The following is a 24,619-nucleotide window of genomic DNA, read 5'->3' as shown; positions in this document are numbered from 1 at the left end:
AAAAGAAATCAGATTATTTTTATTGACTTCGTATAAATTAGTCTTAAAAATTGATTTTGCAAATCAACAAACTTTTAATAGTGATATAATTATTATAGGACACTAGGATGACAAGTATGAATTGATGACTCAAAACAATTGAGGTGATGACAACATTAAGGTGGCGTTTAGTTGAGGAGAAATTTTTATGAATGATAGAAAAATGTGATTAGTAGGAAAATGGTTGGAAAATGAGTTTGATAGGAAAATGTAAAAAAAGTTGTTTGGTAGGAAAAAAATTTACTGGGAAAATTAAGTACTTTTGTAAAATCTATGTTTGGCTTTTGGTAAAATATTGATGGAAAAAAGATGTGATATTACAAAAATATCCTTATTTTTAAAAAATGACAAAAAATCTTGCTGCCAACGTCCATATGTTAAAAAAGGGACAAAGGCTGTCTTTGGATTTCATTTAGCCGTGTTTCTTTAAAAAACTCACCTTGTAGAATGCTTTCTGCACAGTACAGAAACCTAGCAAAAGGGTAGAAAATTGAAAATCATATGTATCGTAAATGCCTGGCATTTCAGTGATTTCTCCATGAATCAAACACATGATTTTCAAAATACTATCTTCATTTGCATAGAATTTCTTCAAAAACCCACCAACCAAACACCACCTAAGGAAGACTTCGGTTAGGATAAGGTACAGTGCTTCACATTATTCACTGCAAATGATAACTATAAGAGTTTTACCAAAAAAAAAAAAAAATAAAGGTAAAATTTAAGTGGCATTTTTCATAAAAGGCTGTGAAGAATATATAAAGTCAAGGGGAGGGTAATACTTACCACTAGTTAAACTTACCCATTACAATCAATATAATCACCGTTAGATTAGAATTAAATCTAATGGTGATTAATTATCCCTTATAATCTTAATTTTTTTCTCTCACATTTTCTCTTTCTGTCTGCCTCTCTCTCTAGGTTTTCATCCCCTCTCTATCTCTCTCTAATTTTTTTTTAGGGTAAAAAAGGGGCAATGCCCCAAAAAAAACAAAGCAAAAGCAAAACAGCAAGAAGAAATAATAAAGTAATAAACTAATCAGGTGCAGCAGCCCAGATCTGAGGAAAAGACCCCTCCAGATCAGTTAATTGAGTAATAAAAAAACATTTTTTAAAAAAGATTAACGAACGACTTAACAAATTTTTTATTGTCTTTGACAAACCCAAGTCATTGCAATATACTCTTAATTTTCTTAGGATCCATGGATATTCTCAGTTTGGATATTATGTTGCTAAAGTATCCGAATCATTTCTCTTTCATGGTGTTGGAATCCTTCACCACAAATGCTTTAGAGTTTATATATATATATATATATATATATATATATATATATATATATATATATATATATATACATCCATTATCCTTCCTTGCCTAAAAGTGGCAAGGCTCTCATATATGCTTTCTTGAGGTCGATCTCTAAGTTATTGAATCAAAGCTGCCATTGAACCTTCCAAATCTAGAGAGAAAATAAGGCAGACAGAGAGGGGATGAAAACCAAGAGAGAGGGGGGCAAACAGAGAGGGGATGTGGGAGAAAAAATTAAAATTATAAGGGGTAACTAATCACCGTTAAATTTAATTATAATCTAACAGTAATTATATTGGTTGTAAGGAATAAATCTTTGGTACTACTGTTGTACCAAGATTCAGTGCATCTCATCAATGAGAATATTACACATCAAAGAAGAGAAAAAAAATTTGACAGAAAAAAAATAACTGACATGTAATATTTTCATTAGTGGAATGCACTGAATCTTTGGTACAGCAGTAGTACCAAAGATTTATTCGGTTGTAAGGGTGGTAAGTTTAGCTAGTGGTAAATATAACCCTCCCCTAAAGTCAATTACAATTTTTTTTTCCAATTTTAATAAATAATGTGCGAATAGACTTGCGTAATCCTGAAAATATTTTTCTTGTGCTTTAGGGTTTTTGTCCCACTTTACAATGTCATTATTCTGTAATGCAGATAAGCATGAATTTATTAATTAAAAATAAATAAATAAAAAGTTATCCTTCTACCTTATTTCCATGTATCAACTAGAAATCACCCTTTGCCTAAGGGTGCGCATGACAACCTTCCAGGAATTAATTTTTCTTTAATTTCTGTTCCCGAGAACAGAAATGGATAGCTCGTTTGATAAAACCGGTTTCTTTTTTTGTTCCCGGGATGAACCGATTTAATTTTTGTGCTGGGGAACAGAAAAAAGAATAAGAAAATTTCTGTTTTTTTATTCCCGGGCACAAAATGAGAAACACTTATCTCTCTCAATCACTCTCAACCTCCACCATCATCACCACCACCACCACCACCACTATCATCCCGACACGACCGCTGCCACCATCGCCGCCGCCGCCGTTGTACCATTTGTGCCGTCGTCACCACCCCCCACCACATCGATGTCACCGCCACCATCACTACCACCATGCCACCATCACCACCAGCACAACTACCATTATCGCCACCTCCACTATCACCGTCATCACCACTACCGCCATCAACCATCACCACCATCATCGCAACCAATGTCGTCACCGCCACCACCGTCATCACCACGCCATTGTCACCACCACCATCGCCACCACTACCACCACCATGACGCCATTGCTACCATTACCACCACTGTCACCAACCACCACTACCATTGTCGCAGCCACTACTGTCACCACCGCCGCCGCCACCAACCACCACCATTACACCACCCCCACAACTACCATCACCACGCCATTGCCACCACTAGTACTATCGTCGCCGTTGCCACCGCCACCATTGTCACCTACCGCCACCGCCGCAACCACTGCCACAACCACCATCATGCCATCACAACCACCACCATCATGCCACATCTACCATTGTTGTCGCCACCAACCACCATACCTATCAACATTGTCGCAGCCACTGCCGTCACCTCACCACCACCATCCCCACCACTACCACCGTCGCCGCCACCATTATCATTGCCATCGCCGCAGCCACTGCTGTCACAACCACCACCGCTATCATCACCACGTCACTACTACCACCACTATCGTACTGCCGCCGCAACCACCACCACTATCATCACCATGTCACTACCACCACCACTATCGTACTGCCGCCGCCGCCACCACCACCATAACCACACCATATAAAAATGAAAGTGATGATCTGAATTTTTTTATATTTAATAGAAATTATTTTTATTATATTATTTGTTATGATATCAAACACATTTCTCATTCTCGGAATAAAAATAGAACATGTTATCAAACACATTTTTTTCTCAGAAACTGTTCCAAGGCACAGAAATAGAAAAGAATTGTTTCTTTTCAGAAACAGTGCTAGGGAATAGAATAGTTGTCATGCACACAGTAAAATTGATACTTATTTTCCTCATAAAAGTAAGAAAATGAATATGATACAAACCTCTTCCCATTTATCAACAATTATAAACAAACAACAAAGATTTTCCTGAATAACATCAGTTTTCTTCTTATATATTGATTAAAAAGAAATTACAATAGCAAAGCTCACTCAACTATGGAGTCAAGATGCACTCATTACAGAAATTACACTGAAAAGTAAACAACGATACGCTAAAGATAGTTGTGCAACAATTATAGAGGTTAGACGCTCTCCCAATCCCAATAAGGGCCCAAGCAATTGCCAAGATTCCAGATGATCCCCCTTTCCTTGCTTCCTCCCCTATATATAACCAACTCCATGACACTCATGCTCTATTCTGTTGGAGGGCATTCCAGTCAATATCTCCACTTGTTAACAGCATTACCAATTTGGGTCAATTATTGCATTTGAGGCCCAAACCAAAGTGGGTTCCTATCAATACTCCCCCCCTAACAATCACCTTGTCCTCAAGGTGATGTTAATTTTTTCGGGATCCCATTGCTTGAATTGTTGGGACCCATATATGCTTGAAGCATGATAACTCCCACCAGGATCCCATTTTGTTACTGCCCTTGAACCCTTAACTACAAATTTGCAATTGAGTGTTTCTGCCTTTGTTTTCATACAACAAGTAACATGAGCTCTGATTATAAGATTTTCATTAGTAGCCAACAACCTTATCATGTTGATCAAAAACATTAATGACAGTGGAAAAATGCTTTTTTCCAAGTATACCTTTCCATTGGTTTACATAGCTAGGCACGGGTTGTTCTTGTGTTCCATCTAGTCCCAAAAAATCAGAATTTTAATCCCATAAAATTCCTTGTTTATCTTCATTAACTAAGTGAAAACTATTAACTACGTTGATTACCTTAGAGTTTCCTAACTCTCGCCATGCTTCAAGACAGCCCTAAGGCCCCCACGTTCCGTCGTTCTCCTTTCTGGCTATCATCCATGATCCCAGGCGGTTTGAAAGCAAGCTAATGGGTTCCTTGATTCTGATATCCACCGTCGCAGAATGATAGGAGGAGATAAACTCAGAAATGTTGGCGGGAAGGACTTGTTTATTGACAACCTCCACCAACGGAGGATTTTGGCCAACGTCTCCAACGCTTGATAAAGCTGCCACTGCTGCTCTGTCATTGTTTTTCTCTCCCTCTTCCTTGTCGTCATAGTCATCTACACGTTGCATAGGGAGCTGACATCTGTGATTGGGGCTCCAATGCTCTTCGCACTTGGTACACAACCCACATTGCTGTCGCTCATGGAACTCAGCTTGGGAATGCCGTCGCCCCTGGCTGAAGAGGCTCTCCGTCGAGCAGCTGCTGGCGACATACGCAGATGCCTTCTCTGATGACCCTTCCTTAGGGTTTTCTGGTAGAGTAACGCACGAACTGTTTTGCCCTTCGTTTGGGGTATTAGAGATTGTTGTTGAAGGATTAAATGGGCTCATATGGTTTAAGTTGTCATGGCCCAAATTCGTTGTGACCCACCCTTTGGTTTCTTTTGGATCTGAATTTGCACCCTGAACCAGATTTGAAGTGAGTCCCAACTGACTATGCAAAGAAAGTTGTAGATCCTTTTCAGCCGCGTTCGTTTCAGGCCCCAAAGTCACCCATTCTTCTTCGATCATCCCCTCTCCTTCTTCCTCGTCGTCCATGTCCACCACCAAAGGATGTCGTTGACGGACCTGACATCTGTGGCTGGGACTCCAGCACTCATAGCACGTAAAACAGAGGCCGTGTTGTTGACGATCGCGTAGCTCGACCTGAGACAGCCGTCGTCCCTGACCGGAGAACCCCTCCGACGCCTGGTTACCCGCGACTGGGGCTGACGCCTTCGCCGTAGATCCCTCCTTCGTGTTTTTGTTTGTCCCACTTTTGGTGACTGTCGTACCAGAGTTAGGGCTATTATTAGTTGCAAGGGTATTACGATTTGGGCCGTTTGAACTACCCTGGACCAAGTGGTTGTTTCCCCATCCCTTGGACTCATTTGGGCCCTTTGAAGCGTGCGAACCCAACGCACGAGGGGCCCAATTTTTTGACATAAGTCCCCAGCCCTCATCTCTCCACGCTGCATTACGCTTCTCTATTTTGAGAGAGAACTTCATCGTCTCCGACAAACTCAGATGGGGGTACCTCAGAATTTCTTCGCGTATGCTGGCACGCACCCTATTCAGCCAAGCCCCCTTTAGTAGGTCTTCGTCTTCGAATCGGATAGCTCCCACCATCTTCTCAAATTCTGACCGAAATTTCCCCACACTACCGCTTTGTTTAAGAGTGTACAGGGCTCCATATGGGTTGTCCAACACATCCAGTTGGAATCGTCTGGTCACTGAAGCATCCAAGTTAAACCTCCTGTCTATCCTTCCTCCATTAATGCCTGAAACTCGATCATCAGAGTCATCTTTCTCATCGCGAGACTGTCTCCTCCTCCTTCCAGCCATCTCATCCAACCTCTTCATGATTTCCGTCATCGCCACCTCATTTGCTTCCATCCTTCGAATCACCTCATCATGTATTACATCGTTCTTGCGCAGCTCTTCCTCCACAGCATCCATTCGTTTCTCCAGGTTTCGTATAGTACCCATACCACAGAGCTCGTAGATCGGAGCTCTGATACCAATTTGATACAAACCTCTTCCCATTTATCAACAATTATAAACAAACAACAAAGATTTTCCTGAATAACATCAGTTTTCTTCTTACATATTGATTAAAAAGAAATTACAATAGCAAAGCTCACTCAACTATGGAGTCAAGATGCACTCATTATAGAAATTACACTGAAAAGTAAACAATGATAAGCTAAAGATAGTTGTGCAACAATTATAGAGGTTACACGCTCTCCCAATCCCAATAAGGGCCCAAGCAATTGCCAAGATTCCAGATGATCCCCCTTTCCTTGCTTCCTCCCCTATATATAACCAACTCCATGACACTCATGCTCTATTCTGTTGGAGGGCATTCCAGTCAATATCTCCACTTGTTAACAGCATTACCAATTTGGGTCAATTATTGCATTTGAGGCCCAAACCAAAGTGGGTTCCTATCAGAATATGTTGTTAAGAATTATTTCTCCTGATCCCAATGTTACTTCAAAAGTCAAAAGACAAGCAATTCTTCTAGTTTTCTACTAGTTTTGATACTTTAAATTAGATTTTAACATGTCATGGACTATAACAAAACTGAATTCGGCAATGACATGTAGACAATGCTTCTTTTTGGCAAAACTGTATCTTCTGTTTATCATACATACTTTTGCTGAATTCCAAGCAATTTCCTTCTTTTTTGGAACAAATAAAACAAAGACAATATCCTTTAAATCCTTATAACATTTTCAAAATTCCTAAACACAATGATTTTCGCAAAGGGAACTATTCCCAAATCAATTCTTTCATAAGTGATCCACCTCAAACTCAGGAACTTCATAGCAATCTCAATAAGAAAGAAAGCCATTCAAGAACCAAGCTGTCAAACTATACTGGAGACTCAATCATGTCATAGCAGTGTAAGACCCCTAATTTCAAAGTTTCAAGTACTTGATAGCAGTTTGAACGTCCTTATCCCCTCTGCCACTGCAGTTAACCACAACCTTAGTTCCATTTGGAAGGGTTGGACAAAGCTTCTCTAAATAAGCCAAAGCATGAGATGTCTCCAGAGCTGGAATTATGCCTTCAAGCTGGGATAGTCTCTTAAAGGCTGCAGATACAACAGCACCCCAATATATTTTATACAAAGAAACATGATACAGGGTATAAAAAACACTTGGAAAAAAAATAAGAATATATTATATATGATAATTGCACTACATGATGATGAATGGCATGTTGCATAGCTTGCTTTCAAAACTAATAAAATTTCCACCAGGATCCAAATGATTTTTTTATTATTACTGAGGTGTCCAAGCATAGACACAGCTAATAGACCAGAAAAAATTAGCCCAGACATAAATTAAGAAACTATGATTGCCAGTCTGACCCTTTGATAACCATAAGGTTTAGTTTTCATGCCAGTAAATGGTGGCCAATGTAGTAAAACTTGATCTTTTAAGGATTTATTCCAGAAAATATCATTTATTTTTTAGCAGATAACTTACAATAATGTTTGATAAGGTGTTCACACCTAATATTTGTCTCGCTCAAATGTTCTGAAACGATAAATTAATGTACAGGAAAATATGTTCTTCTAGCAACATCACAGCAAGATATCTTCTCAAACTGCAATATTGTGGACCCCAATGCTAAATATATTGCAAATCAAACAAATAAAAGAAACACCAGACTAAGATGCTCAAATGGCATAATTAAATGAATATTGAATGTGATTCATAACTACTGCTACCATTAACATATATTACCATATAAGCTAACAGTAAGCCACGTCAATAAAAGGTGGAAATTAGTTACATTCTTTTTAGTAGCCACTTGTTATAATTTTTTTCTTAGAATTCTAGTCACTTAATTCATCTCTTTCTTGTTTCTTTCGATTTTACATATTTTAGTTACATCCTTATCTTATGTATTTAGTAGTTATAAAGAGAACATCAAAATCATACAAACACAAAGAAAAGCAAAAGAAACTTAAACCATGAAAGCTAAAATTCAAGAACTATGTTTTACCAAAGATATCATTATACATTTGACAAAGCAATAAATATTGGGTAGTCCTACTGACAGGATTTTCGACTTACAAAGGAATTTCCTGGATTAACCAGATTTTGTATATTGAAAGTATAAAGGAAAATTACAAACAGTAACGGCAGTAGACCAGTAGCTACTAAAATAGGAAGAATACAAAGTGCAGAAAATGTAAATGACTGAAAGAAATTACAGATAATGGATGCAGTTCAAGAGGCATCCCTTCTCTCCCAAGTTCCTAGCCCAATCCCAAGTAATTGCCTACCTCTACATGAGCCTTACCCCTAATATATAACAAACTCCCCTAACAGAATTCACCCCTTCCTCACACCTTGTTCCCACCTAGTCCACGTTAGCACCCTCTCTCTAACTTCTAACAGAATTGTCATCTAAAATATTCTTTGCAATTGGTGAGTCAGCAGATAGGGGTTGTATCACATACCTTCCAGGGCTTCTTCATCAGTAACACTGTAGTATTCAGCACGCCCTACATCTTTCAAGAAACTATGCTCTGGTCCAACCCCAGGGTAGTCCAACCTATACAATGAAAACAAGAAATAAAATTGGAATGAACAAAATCTGGATAGACGCAAGAAAAAGGGTAACCAAGTATCTACCAGATGAATTACCCTGCACTGATAGAGTGAGGCTCAATTATTTGCCCATCATCATCCTGTAAAAGATAGCTCATAGCTCCATGCAAAACCCCAATTTCACCTTTTGTTAATGTAGCAGCATGCTTACCACTTTCTAGGCCCAACCCTGCAGCCTCCACTCCAATCAGCCTAACATCATTGTCATCCACAAATTCATGGAAAAGTCCCATGGCATTTGAACCTCCACCAACACAAGCTACCAGCACATCTGGCTTCCCTCCCCACTTTTCCAATGCTTGCTTTCTTGTTTCTTTGCCAATCACTGCTTGAAATTCTCTTACCATCATAGGATACGGATGTGGCCCGGCAACAGAACCCAAAATATAATGTGATGTCTCCACATTAGTCACCCAATCCCTTATAGCTTCCGATGTAGCATCCTTCAGCGTAGCAGTGCCAGAATGGACTGCTCTCACCTACATCACAAAATTACCTAATTATCAAGCCCAATGAAAAAAAAGCATATTGATAAATTTACCAAACAACAGAACACTCTGTAAGTTCAACTACATGGATCAATAAACACCATTAAACTCTATTGAAAACGTTCCTGTTAAAAAATTGTCAAACAAATAGTTTAAAGTCAATGTTTAGCAATGGGTACATCCAGCATTCACAATTAGATGCCTTTTCCCCAAGTTTATCTCCAATGTTAAACTTTAAACTTAGTCTAGAAACTAAGTTACTAACTGTTGATACTTGATAGCCACCAGGATCAGTCAATTAGATGATAATTCACATGAACAAGTAGAATCCAACATAAGGACAATTTCTAATAAACCTTTCATTCTCCAAGAGGTCACGCAAAATGTACCACCCTAAGAAAATACTAACTATTGATAGCTATCAGGCTAAGGCACATAGAAAGTCGTTCATTCATTCACATGAACAAGTAGTATCAAAGTTATTAACATAAGAGTATTTTCTCATAAACTTCTCATTCTCCCAAAAGACTAGTACACAGAATGTAGCATCCTAATAAAATGAAACACCAATTACAAGTACAACCAAGTGGCCAACATACCTCAGCACCAAGAAGGCGCATTCTGAACACATTAAAAGCCTGCCTTTCCATATCCTGAGCACCCATATAAACAACACATTCCAGCCCAAGCCGAGCACACACAGTGGCAGTGGCAACCCCGTGCTGACCAGCACCAGTCTCAGCAATGATCCTCTTCTTCCCCAACCTCTTGGCAAGCAAAGCCTGAGCAACAGCATTGTTGATCTTGTGAGCACCGGTGTGGTTAAGATCCTCTCTCTTCAGATACACCTGAGGCCCTTCCCCATCACCACGCTTGTAATGCTCTGTCAACCTCTCAGCAAAGTAAAGGGGGCTCTCCCTACCCACATAGTCCCTCAGAATCTCACTAAGCTCTTTCTGCCATATTAATAAACTTTTTTAGTCTCTGAAGATACCCATTTACGTTTTCTTCACAAAAACTTAAACTATCTAAGTGGGTATTGGGATTCGAAGGAAACAATATGGTCCCTCAGAGCCCCACTAAGCTCTTTTTCCAAAATTCATAAACTTTTTTGGTCTCTGAAGATACCCATTTACGTTTTCTTCGCAAAAACTTAAACCATTTAAGCGGGTTTTGGGATTTGAAGATAACAATATAGTCCCTCAGAACCCCACTAAGCTCTTTCAGCAAAATTCAGAAACTTTTTTGGTCTCTGAAGATACCCATTTAAATTTTCTTCACAAAAACAGGACTATCTAAGTGGGTTTTGTAATTTGAAGGTAACAATCAAAATGAAAGAAAATTGAAGAAAGAACAAAATAGAGCATGACCTGGTACTCATCATCAGAAGCAAGGGCATGGAACGCGGCTTCTAGCTCGGTGAGTGCATGCATAAGAGTTTCCGGGACATACTTGCCGCCGAACCGGCCGAACCGGCCAAATGAATCGGGTCTCTTAGATAGGACCGAACCGGTGTCGTTGTGGTTGCGGTCCTCCATTGGATGGGGGGTGGTGGGTTTGAGACTGAATGAAGAGGAAGAAGATGAAAAGGCTAAGTTATAATTTTGAGGAATTTGAAGGGTGTGGTGTGGTTGTTCGTGAAAGAGAGTTCAAGAATGGAGACGGAATTTACTGCAAGTAACATCCTTGTATTATTATATTATTATCAGGATTTAATATTTATACATTTGCATATAAGTTATCTTTGTTTATTCTCGAAATAATGTGATTTTGAATTAAAAAATTAAAAATTATAATAATTGGTTTTGGAATATTTATTATTGATATATTATGTTTGTTGGAATAATTGGTTTTGGAGCATTGGCATTTGTAGAAGGAAAATTGTCATGTGCAATTTTTTAAATTGGAATTTATTATTGAATTTTTGAAACTTTGAGATTTGAAATAGTTTTACTTATTCTTAGCTTGGTTCTGGCTTTGCATTTGAATAATTTTCTTTGACTTTTGTTGGATTTTGTTTAACAATATGCTTTATTGTTTAATATTCTTGTTCATGGCTATGTCTTATTTGTTGATTTCTTTCTGGTGTTTTGAAGCTATAAGATCCATCGGAGACTCAAAGGAAGTGAGAATCAAATTAGAAAAACCTAATGCATTTACTGCGGTGATTTGTGCACAATTGGAGCTACATATCTCGTGTTGGGATGATTCCAATGGCATTCAAAAACTATGAGAAAGCTATACAACTTTAATGGAGACACCAAAACCCAGTTTGAATGTCTAAGGGTGAAATATCGTGTGCAAGTTAGAGGGTCAAAACTAAAAACTCACAATGAAAAAGGAAGTACTGTGTTTAGATAACATTTTAGATTTGTTTACTTAAAAGGATACAAGCTCTTGAGCCATTTAGGGCATCTTGGCATGAAATCCTAAGCTTGAAGAAAGGGTTTGAGAGAGGATAAAACCCTTAATTATCCAAGGAAATCAAGGAGACAGAGAGCGAATATCAAGCCTCGAACTTCTTTGTTTTCTTTGGTAGTATTTGATGTTGAATCTTATTTTCATGATGTTTTCTCTAGCTAGGATATCATAATCTTCTTCTTCTCTTGGGTTTTAATTGAAATTGACGTGTACTTTGGATCAATAATTGTTCTTTCTTACTTTAATTAATGGAAAGGTCTTGTTTATTCAATCTATGGTCAATGCTTGAATTGATTGACCACTAATTAAATTGAACAGGAAAACTCTAATGAAATAAACAGAAGAGAACTTGAATAGTATAGTGTTTGGTCATGTTCATTCACCTATGGAATAAAGTGTTTTAATTGTAGATTAGAAATATACCTATTAATGAGTGAAACTCAAGTTTAATTCTCATGGACATATAGGGAAATAGGTAAGGAAAGCATGTTTATATATATCCATGGGAAGAGGCTTATAAATAAATTAGTACTCTAGATTAAAAACACTAATATATTAATGTTAGTAATAAAGAACCTAAGGAATCTAAATAAAGTGTTATGGGATACTTAAACCTAGGTCTTATTGCTTGGTTGTCTTTAATTAACCCAAATCATGTTTTTGCATTCTTTAATTTGGAAATCTTGCTTTTCTCTTTATGTGATCTTCATGCAAGTAATAAATTAGTAATTAAGAATAAAAAAGAGCAATATCTTCTAAGACTGTATCTAATTATTATAGTACTATATTACTTGGATAACCGTTACGGGCTGACAACATAAACCAAGGAACAAAACGAAAAATGACTACAAATTTTAAGGGACCAAAAACATATTTATGCCATAATCTTATATCTCTCAACACATTGCATTATCTCAATGACACTGCCATTTACAATGATTTTGCATTACTCTGAGAGAAAATGTCATTTGCAATTTATTTAAACAATGTTTCATGGTCTACTCACTTATGCTCTAAGAAATACACAAGGAACAACACTACATATGCACATACTATAAAGAAACTGGGCCCATATATCATTAATTTTTATTGTAGTTCAACCAAACACACAGGCACTTCCAGATTTGAAACAAGCTAATATATATCAAATGCAGTAAGATGGAACACTGGTAGGTCGATAAACAAAGGTTCTGACAGTGTGTGAATATCCTGAAGGGTGATTGTAACTGAATTTCACCCCCAAGCTACCCTCGCCAAGATGAGTGCAATGCTCATGGAAACTACTGATTGGTCGAGCAAGACATGCATCCCAACGATCACTCTCAGGCATTGTCTCTGCAACAGTGTATATCCCCTTAGCATCTGTGAATGCCTGATAATTTAGAACCTCCCCAGACTTAGTGATGCAAAGAACAGCAACCTCAGCACCTGCATCAAAGCACTCAAAATCATTTAAAAAAAATGATAATATGTTACAAACATGTTGAAATCAATCTATGGAAACTACATTCTAGGTTACGCCAAGAATTTGAAATGAACTTTTTGTCCACTTTCCTTTGTTGTATCATTGTTAAATTTCAAACCAACCCCCAATCCAAAAGAAGGAAATAACGTTATGAAATTATGAATGGGAAAAGTGTGTATCATTTTAAAAGATGTAAAGTTGTGTCATTTTAAGTGAGAGAAAGAGATAGATAAAGGAGGGGAGAGAGTGGACAAAAAATATAAATGTGTGGGTCCCACCTCTTTGTGAGAGTGAAAGGATATAAGTTGTGTTATTTAAAACGACAAACAATTTTCCCATTATGAATTATCACCAAAATGGTTAAATCTCAAGATGGGGTTACATAGAAGCCAGATACTATAGGATAAGAAAGAAGCATCTGTTTCTGATAGAGACAACATTAAATTGGGTGGTCACAGAACATCTGTTTCTGCAAACAGGTCATTCCTAGAAGTTTGGTCTTCATTACTATCAATACTCCAATGACGGTAATACTAATTCTCTCACTACGTCACTTACATGAACAATAGGAGTTAGGCCACTCTCAAGTGTTAAAAAAAAAAAAAAAAAATCACTCCCTATTAAACCTAGCCTAGCAAAGATAAGGATGAGAGCAATTCTTGTACGCAGCCTTAACCTTGTATATTTGCGTCAGAATGAGGAGTGTTACTCCTTTTCTTTAAGGCTAAAAAAAGCTGCACTTCGTTGGTGCAGAAATTCGTTGCTCTTTACCACCAAATTTATTCAAACACTTGGGAAGATCTGGTGCAGAAATTCTTACTGCACTTTACAACCAGCAAGGGACTGAAGTCATCCCACACCCCGGTCAAGAATTAAACAAGGGAAGGATGAAAACCCTTCGGGATTATCTCACTAGATTCACAACACATTCCCTACTTGATGCTGTATGTATGTGAATGATATAATTGTCACAGGGAGCTCTTTGCGCCTCATTCAACAGCTCATTACTAAGTTGAACTCAATGTTTTCACTCAAACAACTTGGTAACTTGGACTATTTTTTTGGGAATAGAGGTTAAACGCCTTCCCAATGGTTCTTTGTTGTTGTCTCAAGGAAAATATAGTAGTGAGAATGTTAGCTATATAACTCATCTAGCTGTTGCAAAAAACCTTTCTACACCTATGGCTGCAATCTGACAAAATTTGGGGTATATTATATCACCGACCCTTCTCTATACAAATCTATTGTTGAGTATTGTTGTATGCCACTACAACCACACCAGAAATCAGTTTTAGTTTAAATAAAGTTTGTCAATTCCTCACATAATCACTTGATGAGCACTAGAAAACTGATAAACGTATCCTGAGGTATCTAAAGGATACTCTGCACCATTGTCTCTTACTCCAACCAGTTGATTCTACAAGCCTACTTTAATATAGTCTGGGCCTCGTATCCATATGATAGCCGGTCAACTTTTGGTTAATGAATTTACATGGTGCCTAACCTCATTTCTTGGGGGCTAAAGAAACAGCCACAAGTTGCTAGGTCCAGTACAGAGGCTGAGTACAAGAGTCTAGCCAATACAGCAGTTGAAACCCTGATGGAACCCAAAGAAATACAAGATTGAATTCATGACAATGGAGGCATAGCCTCTTTTTACATACACTAACACAATATTAAATGCAGAAAATAAACCCAGAAAGCCTCAACTCCCCCTCAAACCAAATACCTAGGCTCAAGAGTTCCCTAGAGGTCTCTCAATTTCCCCACTAAACAAGTCTGAATACATGCATAATGAAAACCCTACCCCCAAATCACTTTATATAACAACATCTCTCTCCTCTAACTAACTACTATGAACTCCTTTGCATTGGCTGGACTTGGGCCCATTTGTCATAGCCCATCAATACTCCCCCTCAAAAATTCACCTTGTCCTCAAGGTAAGGAAGAGAGTAGGTGATATGAGTAAACATCCACCCGGATCCCACTGCTTGAAGCATATTGACCCAATTAGCAACTACAACGTTTTGGTTTCTTGAACCTCACTTTCAGTATATTCCCAATGGATTACCTTCAAATCAATTTCACTTCCATACATGGTGCAAACAATAGTTGGCTGGAATTTAGTCTGAAACATGATTGGGTCCTCTGTTTGTCCCTGATACACTTCCTCTATTGCCTCACTTGCTGTCCTAGCTTTCAGAATCTGCACAGCACCTGTAGCTATCAAGGTCACCCCTCTTCGTCCATGAACCTCTCTCCAGAGTTTGAACGAACAATTATGGCCCACCACGCTGAGCAAGCTTCGTTGAATGGACTGTGCATCAACAACGTTACCCACTTCCCCAATTTCGATTTCATCTTCAGCCCCTTCCTCTGCCATTAATCGTCGGTATCTCCCACTGCATCGGTCATTGTCGTTGGTCGCTGAACTCCCTTGTATCAAACCTTGGCTTTCCCCATTCACCTTGGGTAGCTACTGAACCCCATTAATTAGGGTGTTACCCTTAGAATTGGGCTCACAGTGACAAGTATTTGGCCCAAATTGCAAACCAGCACCCCCTCTCCCCATTCCTTCACAGTTTGATTTATTTGAATGGGCCGTGAGTGCAACCCTCTTAAATTGTCCTGATTCAGGCCCATTACCTTGCCCATCTCTGACCTCATTATTCCCAACATTGGGCCGCCCTTCAATGTTACTAAAGGCCTGATTGGATAAGGCTGTTCTGGTGTGACTTGCCCTTCCATAATCTGACCCATTATTGGCTCGTCCAGCTACAAACCCGACCCGTTCCTTCACCATCTCCCTTTCGTCTAATCTCTGCACAAGGGTCATCGTCCGTCCAAATTCAAAGGAAAAATGAAGACGAACCTCTGCGCGAGTGTCTTCCTTCGAGTCTGTCAGAAGAACTGCATGCGTTGTCTCCTCATCGGCATCTTCTTCATCTTCCCCTTCTGCGTCGTCTTCTTCGCTCACTACTCTTTCTTCTTCTTCCATTTTTTTTTTCTTTTTTCTCTACTACTTCGATTCTCTGTCCATATTTTTCTTCTTCTGCATCGTCTTCTTGTTGTCGTTCTTCATTAGCCTCTACCTTTTTTTTGTAGGTCACTGTTTCCTTATCTTCTTTGTTGATGATTGGTTTTTCTGCTTCACGAGCTGGTTCTTCACCTTCGTGTCGCTCTTCTGCGTTTTCAACTTTGGCGGCATCGTCTTCTTCTGATTTTCGATTTGCTTCTTTTTTGTTTCCACCCCCTTCCGCTTCTTCGTTTCTTCCTTCCTCTTCCTCTGTTTTTTCGAATCTGTCCTCTCCGTCATATTTGGCTTCTTTTTTTGAGTTTCGATCTGCTCTTTCTTCTGCGTTTTCTTCTTCTGTATTTTCTTCCTTTTCTGCAACATCGACATCTTCTATTTTTGGATCTGTTTTGTCTTCTATGTCTCCTGTTTCTACGCTATCTACCAATATAATTTCAGGTAAATATTTCTCTATGAACGCCTTCTCAAACTTCCTCCAGCTTGCTGTAAGATTGAACCATTTCCAACCTTGATACCAGTTGAACGCACTCCCTCTGAGCCCTCTCACAGCTTCCCTATATTTTTTATCTTCATTGATTCCTTCAATTTGGAAATATTGTTCCAAAGCAATTTGCCATCCCCAAGCATCATCTCCTTCTCCATAAAATGCTGGAACAGCAGTAAATCTATATTTCATTTTTTTATTTTTTTATTTTTTTTTTGGATCTGGACCAGAAAGCACCCTGCACCCCTAGATCGGAAGTGCTCTGATACCAAATTGATGGAACCCAAAGAAATACAAGACTGAATTCATGACAATGGAGGCATAGCCTCTTTTCACATACACTAACACAATATTAAATGCAGAAAATAAACCCAGAAAGCCTCAACTCCCCCTCAAACCAAATATCTAGGCTCAAGAGTTCCCTAGAGGTCTCTCAATTTCCCCACTAAACAAGTATGAATACATGCATAATGAAAACCCCACCCCCAAATTACTTTATATAACAACATCTCTCTCCTCTAACTAACTACTATGAACTCCTTTGCATTGGCAGGACTTGGGCCCACTTCTTGGGGGCTAAAGAAACAGCCACAAGTTGCTAGGTCCAGTACAGAGGCTGAGTACAAGAGTCTAGCCAATACAGCAGTTGAAACCCTAAGGATTCAGACACTTCTCAAAGAGTTGCAAGTTCCAATAACAGTCCCTAGACACTTCTCACAGAGTTGCAGCATTTGTCTGAGAAGTGTAGCTAAACAGAAACATAATTCCTACATTACTGTGATTTACAGTCACATTAATTTCAACTTTTTACCCTTTGTATCATGAGAAACATTCTTATATTGATATATCAATTCATATTGTTAAGTAGTTTTCATTTCCCAAGAACTAGCATGATCACTATATATATGCCAGATATCCACATGCATAGATCAACCTACAAGGCTACAAAACACATAAAACTGTTCCCCTACAAAAAAATGAAAGGGTAAGAAAGTGAAATTAGACATGTTCTCAACAATTAGAGATTACTTGTCATTGATTCAAATAAACATAAAAAAAATGGGACTGCCATGTGACCAGGTGGAAGTGACTGTTATTGATATATAAAATCATTAACGTAGCCTCACTCATTAGCTTAAGCTTTTGAGTTGAATTGGTTCTTTAGATGGTATCAGAACCTCAGTATCACGAGTTCGATCCTCACCGCCCCCTATTTAATTAATAATTAATTAAGTTTTGTAGAATTTCTCAGCACAGGTAGGTGGACCTATGCATTGTCCATCCTTCAAGCCCCATGGGCTTTCGTGTGAGGGGGCATGTTAGAGATATATAAAACCATTGATGTAGCCTCACCATTAGCTTAAGCTTTTGGGTTGAATTGGTTCTTTATAGTGAGTAGTGACTATTATGAAACATATATTTCCCAACCTACAGTACCATTATTCAAAAATCAATATATAAGACTGTATCAAGAACATTAATCATCCAAAAATCAAATTAGACTTGGGATTGGGTGAAGAAAAAAAAAATCAATTCCACTCTCAACAGAAGTTAAATCATGCTATGCATTCTTATGAAGATATGCAAATCCATTAGCCAAACCAACCAAAGCCATCTCATCCATGACGATTAGTGGATAAAACAAATAATTCAGCATATGTGATAATCATAATCATCATCATTTCCTAATGGCTGATGGCAGTATTTCTCATCAGATAAACAAATTCTGAAAACATGTTCATTGTTCCATCACATGTGCAGCAGTTCTAACAGACCAACGACTACAATAATCAAGTCCAAAGTCTATTGTTGCATGACAAACTTCTTCCACTAATCAAACAACACAAAAAACTGGCCCATGAAGTGCTAAACGGTTAAAACGTTAATCACTAACCACACCAGCGATACCATAACACACAAGTCAAGTGTGCCCCCAAGTTGAACAATTGGTGGAGAACGATAAGGCTATGAACAACAAAAGCAAACAACTTTAATCACAAATAGAAAAAACCCACTTCAAAAACTCCGTTGAAATCACATAGAATTGAAATAAAATGGCGATTGAAGAGAGAGAAAGAGACCTTCAAGAACATGATCTTCAGGTCCAAGAGAAGAATCCCCACAAACATCACAAACAACTCGTCCATGGATTTCACCAGTCCAAGCACTCGCACCCAAAACACAGAACAACAATAGAATCAGACCCATCATCATTTTCTGCTTTGCTTCCATGGTTGAGATTGAGAAACAACCAAAAAACGGTACCTTTCTCAGAGAACTCTGTTTTTGGGTTTATGGGGTAGTTTTGTATGCACCTGTGGGGGTGCTCGCATCACAGCGCTTTGATTTTTCCACCGACACTGGCTGAATCACTGAGTCCAACGCTCGAGTCAACATAAGCGTTGTTGAATAGGACTGAAGCGTCATTACATAAAATGTTGAGGGAGTAACGTAGAAAAATGAAAAAAATACCCTCTACAAAACCTCATATTTTCTGTTTTGTTGTGCTGCTTTCATAAAAATTTGTCACTACCCAGTATTATCACCTATTAAGATTAGAAACTAGTGATTCATTATATTTATTTTATGGGTTTTATTAATCTCCTTCCACGTACGATAGTTATCTTATGTGGTAGAGAGAAAATAAGTGAGTCTCACCATTATAAGAAAAAAGAAAAAGAAGAAAAAAGTGGGGTGCGAAAATCGAAGTGAGAGAAAATGAGATAAGTTACCTCATTTAAAAGGAGAGTAATACTTCCCTTATTTTATATGTTGAGATATTCAAGTGTGATGGTCTCACATATTGGTTGGTAATGGGTTAAGTGAAGAGTATACAAGTGGAAGGACCCATGAACCCAATGCCTTAAGGTTTTGGGTTGAGATGTGGTGTTGGACTCACTTGGTATACTTGGAGTAACTTGGCTCATTGGTGGTGGCCCCCGCCACGGGCTTCCCCTGAGACCCGCCTGACATTGCCACGGGCTTCCCCTGAGACCCGCCTGACATTGGTATGGGTTGTACTCGAGCTAGCTTGATAATTGGCTAGGAAGCGGATTGAGTACTTTGCGCTTGGGGTACTCGGTTGTGGGAGAGCATATCAATGGTGGGTGGAGGCGGGTTGAGTACTTTGCGCTTGGGGTACTCGGTTGTGGGAGAGCATATCAATGGTGGGTTTCACACTTGAGGGGGAGATTGTTGAGATATTCAAGTGTGATGAGTCTCACATTGGTTGGTAATGGGCTAAGTGAAGAGTATATAAGTGGAAGGAACCATGAACCCAATGCCTTAAGGTTTTGGGTTGAGACATGATGTCAGATCCACTTGCTACGGTTGGTGTAGCCTTAACTCAATGGTGATGACCCCGCCATAGGCTTCCCCCTGGACCCGCCTGACACTATATACCCTTATACGAATTCCTTTTAATTCTACTTTTAATAAAAGAATATATGTAACACTAGCTTACTAAATATTTATTCCCTTTTGAAGATTATACAATTGTGTTAAAGAATTGATAAGAAGAGTTTAAATATTCTTAAAAAAAATTTCTACCTCGAACAAGTAATTGATGAATTGATAAAAAAAAATTTAAAAATTCTTCAGACATATAATAATGGGCTATAATTGCATGAAAATTTTATATTTATTTTTTAATATTATTTTATAAATTTTGGTAAAGTTTTAGTTCTTTAATATTTATTAAGATGGAGATTAAAAAAAAAATTATGTAAAATTATTGTCGTATCAAAATCTCCTATGAAATGTCAGTGTCTGGTTGTAGAAAAAGTTTATATGTTTTATTAGAAGCTGCTGTGTTGAGAAGTTTCTGTTGGTATAGGTCTTTATTTTCCAGCTGTTTGTCTATTGTGTGCTAGAAGTTCAAAAATTCTTCCATTGGGTGCACAATTTTTATAATGTTTCTGATGAGCGGAAAATCAATTGCGTCGCTAGTGTTCTTTCAGTTTGGAGGGCAATTTCTAATTTTGTCAATCGGATGGGTTAAGAATTTAAGATGGTCAATCCAGTGTTTGATGGTAAATTATAAAGTTTTTCTTCTTCATTTTTTAAAACAATGAGGTTGATTTTTAATTTCTTTTTGTACACTGAGAGTTTATAGGTAACAAATGGGTGATTCTTGCAATGGTTTACTCTTTCTATTTCTTACAATGGTTTAATCTTTGGGTTTTATGTTTATCATGTAACATAATATAACCGGCAAAAAAATTTATTTATTGCAATTTAATAAAATAATTACACATATATGATAGTTTTTGGATTTTTTACTAATCTAATGCACAATGTGACGCCACATTTGGACGTCACATGTGACGCCCCAATGGGGCGTCTCTCCCCTAGGGTAAGACGCCCAATTGGGGCGTCACATTGTGCAGTCTGTTTAATCTCCTCACCCCTCCATTCACTCTTCACACCTCTTCTCTCTCTTCACACCTCTTCTTCTCTCACTCTTCATATCTATTCCCTTTGTATTTGAAATTTATTTCTACTATTTAAGAATGAGCTTACGTCCTGATTCTGTTTGTGTTGGGTTATATTACAATGGTAGGAAGGTAGAAGGTCGACGAGGTGTCATCTTTGAAGGTGAAAAAAGGCCGACACGTATCGAACGCAATGCAACCATTGGCGAACTGCATCAGAAAATTCGGCAGAAGCTAAGTCTTCAAAGCAACCAATGTATCACTCAGATTACGACAAGATTATGGCAATGTGATAAATACATTAGTTTGCAAGTGGTTGACGATGAAGACCTGGAGATGACAATGGAAGAATTTTTAAACCAGTCAAGGACAGATTTTCTGGAGTTGTATGTCTACATTGCCGCAAACGAGAATGTTCCCTTACCGGTGAAGTCAGTTGATTTAAATTTTGCCCGTCTTCCATCTTTGTCTGCCGCTCATGCGTCTCCAGTTGGTAACTATTCTGAGGGAGATGAAAATGATCCGACTTGGGAAATGCACGACGACGACGATGATGAAAATATCGCAATGGAAGAACGTCTTCTGGCGGAGGATGCTAGTGTTTCCGAAGGAGATGAAGGTGCCAAAATGGGTGCGTCTCAAATCCCAATATTCCATCAACCAGTGGTCGCGCAAATGACGCAGTTGCATGACGTTGCGTCTTCCCCATTAGGGATTCATCATGAAGGTAATTGAAATAATGTGTATATAGTTGAGTACATACCTAATTTAATACCTGAATTATGAAGTTTGTATTAATAAGTTACAATCCGCAGTTGCAGGTGACGAAGCTGTTATTCCTTTTTGGCAAGGAATTCCGCATTGTTCCTACATTGATTGGAGTTATCAGAGCGAACAAGAATCTTGCACTGACGGTACGGTCTTAGAATCGGGTTCAATACAAGGTCCGTGGCAACTGGGTGACAATTTGTTTGTCAATCAAGAATTTGCAACAAAAAAAGATGTTCAAATGGCACTTAAGCACCTCCTCATTAGGGAGCATCAAGAAGCAATTGTAATTGAGAGCACGCCTGCAAAGTTATCCATGAAATGTTGTGCGTATGATAAGGGTTGCCCGTGGCGCATTAGGGCCATGAAACCAGTGTTTGGTGAAAATTGGAAGATTACGAGATTGGGTGGAAAACACAATTGTTTGAATGAGCACATTTCGCAGGAACATAGACAACTCGATGCAGACGTTATTGCAGATCTCATCATAGGTACGTATTTATTTATCGTAATGACATGTCAATGTTTACGTACTGCTCTGTAATTAAATTTGTGAGCTATTATCGAGTCTGGGTCCTCTTCAATGCAGGAATGATAAAGGAAGAACCATCTGTGTCAATCTCTTTGGTGCAAGAAAGGATAACCGCTAAATATGGCTTTAAAGTTTCCTACAGAAAGGCGTGGTATGCGAAGCAGAAAGCGATCGCAATTATGTACGGTGATTGGGAGGAATCGTACGCTTTTTTGCCAAGGTGGTACGAATACATGTTGCGCTTTTCTCCAGGTTCATTTTATAATATCCAAACAAATGATCTTTATGCAGAGCAGAGCTTAGTTACTGGAAAGAAGGTGTTTCATCGCATATTTTGGATGTTTAGACAGTGTTGTGAGGCGTTCAAATTTGCCAAACTCGTCATTCAAATTGATGGAACACATTTATATGGGAAGTACAAAGGCAAATTGTTGGTGGCCACAGCCCAAGGTGGTAATGATTAATGTTTACCGATTGCTTTTGCCATCGTCGAAGGCAAGACCTTGGATGCATGGAACTATTTTCTTGTTAATATTCGTGCTCGTGTTACTGACATGTCAAACATATGTTTGATCTCCGATCGGCATCGTAGCATAATATCTACTGTGGAGAATAACCCTAATTGGCAGCCACCAAATGCATATCACGTCTTTTGTATTCGTCATATTGCAAGCAACTTCAATCAAAAGTTTCGGAATGAAGGTTTAAAGCATATGCTAAAGAATTTAGGTATACTCATTGACACGATGCATATTTATGTCATTCCATTATGTTTATCAATTTATGTTTAATTTGTGGATGTCCATTATGTACAGGTTATATTCCGGCCATCGTTGATTTTGAAAGGAATCTTGCGAGCTTCCGTGAAAGTAGTCCTCAAATTGCTGAGTGGATTGATGACATTCCTAAGGAAAAGTGGTCGCGAGCCTATGATATTGAAGGACGGAGGTACGGTCATATGACAACAAACTTGGCTGAATCTGTCAATAGGGTTTTCAAGGGGGCCAGAAATATCTCTATAACTGCATTGGTTAAGCATACATATAGCAGATTGGTTGCATATTTTGTTGAGAGAGGAACAAATGTCGTTGCACAACTTCAATCAGCTCATCGTCACTCCAAAAATGTTGTTGAATTGGTCAAGAAGAACCAAGTAGATGCAACAGGCCACCACGTTCGTGCATACAATGTTGAACATACTGTCTTCGAGGTTAACGCAGGTTGGGAGCGTTCATATTCTGTCAACCTCCCACAGAGATTCTGTCAGTGTGGAAAGTTTAAGGCCTTTAAGTATCCGTGTAGTCACGCCGTTGTTGCTGCATTAAGTGTTAGGCAGAGTGCGTTCACATACGTTGACGATGTCTTCTTGACAACAAACTTGGTCGAGGCTTATTCTTTTTCGTGGGAGTCAATCGGAAATGAGGAAGCAATACCTGAAATTAGTGGTCCAAAGATTATTCCTGATGCCACTATGTTGCGCGCAAAAGGTCGTCCAAAGTCAACTCGCATCCGCAACGAGATGGACGAAGTTGAGACAAGTCAAAGCCGTATCAGGTGTGGACTTTGCAAGGAACGCGGCCATAATCGTCGGGGATGTCCAAGTCGTGGGAGAAACGACTAAGATACTTAGTAATGTCATTATTTTGCTGTTGGTTATTATTTTGATGTTGGTTATCTTATTGCTTGAATTGTAATGTCCGTTATGTTGAACTTTTTCCTTTCCTTTTATGTATGTTTTTATTCTTGTATTATTAATTAACCGTCCTGATTAGTTACCGTAACACAAATGCAATAAGGACGACCAACCAAGCATAAATAATAAAGCATAGTGAAAAGTCCAAATAATATAATAATGTACAGTCCACAAAAAAACAATGATCCGACTAAAGTCATAACTAATACAAAATAACAATATAATAACAATCTGATACACTCCACAAAAATAGTGAATATTAAAAATGGCAATGAAACTACAACCACGGTGGCCATGACCTATGTCGTGCATCCCTATCTGGTAGTATACGTCTGTCCCAGACTGGGTCTCCCTGATGTACCTGTACCTGTGCATGTGCCTGTGGTGGTGGAGTGTGGAAGTCATCCATCGTCGCACGCATGAAATCATCTGCTTGGCCGTGCCCACTAATATCTGAAGACTGGCCTATATAATGTGAATAACCTGCTCCTACACTACTGCCATGCACTTCAAATGGGGTGTGTCCCTGACTGTGAGAATCTGTGGCTAGCGTCTCCCCACTGTCATGGCTCTCTGTGACAAGGCCTACTGAGCGATACAACTCCATCGTTTCCTCTGCAGACCAATGGGGGAAATCGGCATCAA

General features: G+C 38.7%; 3 protein-coding genes across 3 annotated transcripts; 1 reads left to right on the top strand and 2 right to left on the bottom strand.

Annotated features, from left to right (window-relative positions):
• Positions 1-6,636: 6,636 nt before the first annotated feature.
• Positions 6,637-10,802, bottom strand: LOC133292934 (tryptophan synthase beta chain 1). The gene is made up of 5 exons (XM_061491423.1): positions 10,515-10,802; positions 9,744-10,100; positions 8,693-9,135; positions 8,506-8,600; positions 6,637-7,125 (listed from the first exon to the last, which is right to left on the bottom strand). The coding sequence occupies exons 1-5, from the start codon at positions 10,680-10,682 to the stop codon at positions 6,950-6,952; spliced, it is 1,239 nt and encodes a 412-aa protein (XP_061347407.1). The 5' UTR covers positions 10,683-10,802; the 3' UTR covers positions 6,637-6,949.
• Positions 10,803-12,432: 1,630 nt separating this feature from the next.
• Positions 12,433-18,921, bottom strand: LOC133292937 (uncharacterized). Its single transcript, XM_061491426.1, has 2 exons — positions 18,630-18,921; positions 12,433-12,993 (listed from the first exon to the last, which is right to left on the bottom strand). Exons 1-2 carry the CDS (start codon positions 18,778-18,780, stop codon positions 12,710-12,712), a joined length of 435 nt encoding a protein of 144 aa, XP_061347410.1. The 5' UTR covers positions 18,781-18,921; the 3' UTR covers positions 12,433-12,709.
• Positions 18,922-21,656: 2,735 nt separating this feature from the next.
• Positions 21,657-23,902, top strand: LOC133292936 (uncharacterized). The gene is made up of 6 exons (XM_061491425.1): positions 21,657-21,708; positions 21,803-21,925; positions 22,339-22,467; positions 22,573-22,704; positions 22,777-23,010; positions 23,097-23,902. Exons 1-6 carry the CDS (start codon positions 21,657-21,659, stop codon positions 23,900-23,902), a joined length of 1,476 nt encoding a protein of 491 aa, XP_061347409.1.
• Positions 23,903-24,619: the final 717 nt, after the last annotated feature.

Source organism: Gastrolobium bilobum, unplaced genomic scaffold (genome assembly GCF_033153095.1).
Source record: "Gastrolobium bilobum isolate Gb01-03AN ecotype WA unplaced genomic scaffold, APGP_CSIRO_Gbil_v1 utg97349, whole genome shotgun sequence".
NCBI lineage: Eukaryota > Viridiplantae > Streptophyta > Magnoliopsida > Fabales > Fabaceae > Gastrolobium > Gastrolobium bilobum.
The sequence above is the reverse complement of the archived record's forward strand: the minus strand, read 5'-3'. Positions and strand labels throughout refer to the sequence as shown.

Excerpts from the sequence above, each read along its gene's own strand:
- LOC133292937 (XM_061491426.1), bottom strand. The coding sequence starts at position 18,780 with ATGGAAGCAAAGCAGAAAATGATGATGGGTCTGATTCTATTGTTGTTC. Across the intron at positions 12,994-18,629 it reads TGAAGATCATGTTCTTGAAG|GTGCTGAGGTTGCTGTTCTT; the intron begins GTCTCTTTCTCT and ends GCTTTGATGCAG.
- LOC133292936 (XM_061491425.1), top strand. The coding sequence starts at position 21,657 with ATGACGCAGTTGCATGACGTTGCGTCTTCCCCATTAGGGATTCATCAT. Across the intron at positions 21,709-21,802 it reads ATTAGGGATTCATCATGAAG|GTGACGAAGCTGTTATTCCT; the intron begins GTAATTGAAATA and ends CCGCAGTTGCAG. Across the intron at positions 23,011-23,096 it reads GCATATGCTAAAGAATTTAG|GTTATATTCCGGCCATCGTT; the intron begins GTATACTCATTG and ends CATTATGTACAG.
- LOC133292934 (XM_061491423.1), bottom strand. The coding sequence starts at position 10,682 with ATGGAGGACCGCAACCACAACGACACCGGTTCGGTCCTATCTAAGAGA. Across the intron at positions 9,136-9,743 it reads TGCGCCTTCTTGGTGCTGAG|GTGAGAGCAGTCCATTCTGG; the intron begins GTATGTTGGCCA and ends TTTGTGATGTAG. Across the intron at positions 7,126-8,505 it reads TGATGAAGAAGCCCTGGAAG|CCTTTAAGAGACTATCCCAG; the intron begins GTATGTGATACA and ends TTGTATCTGCAG.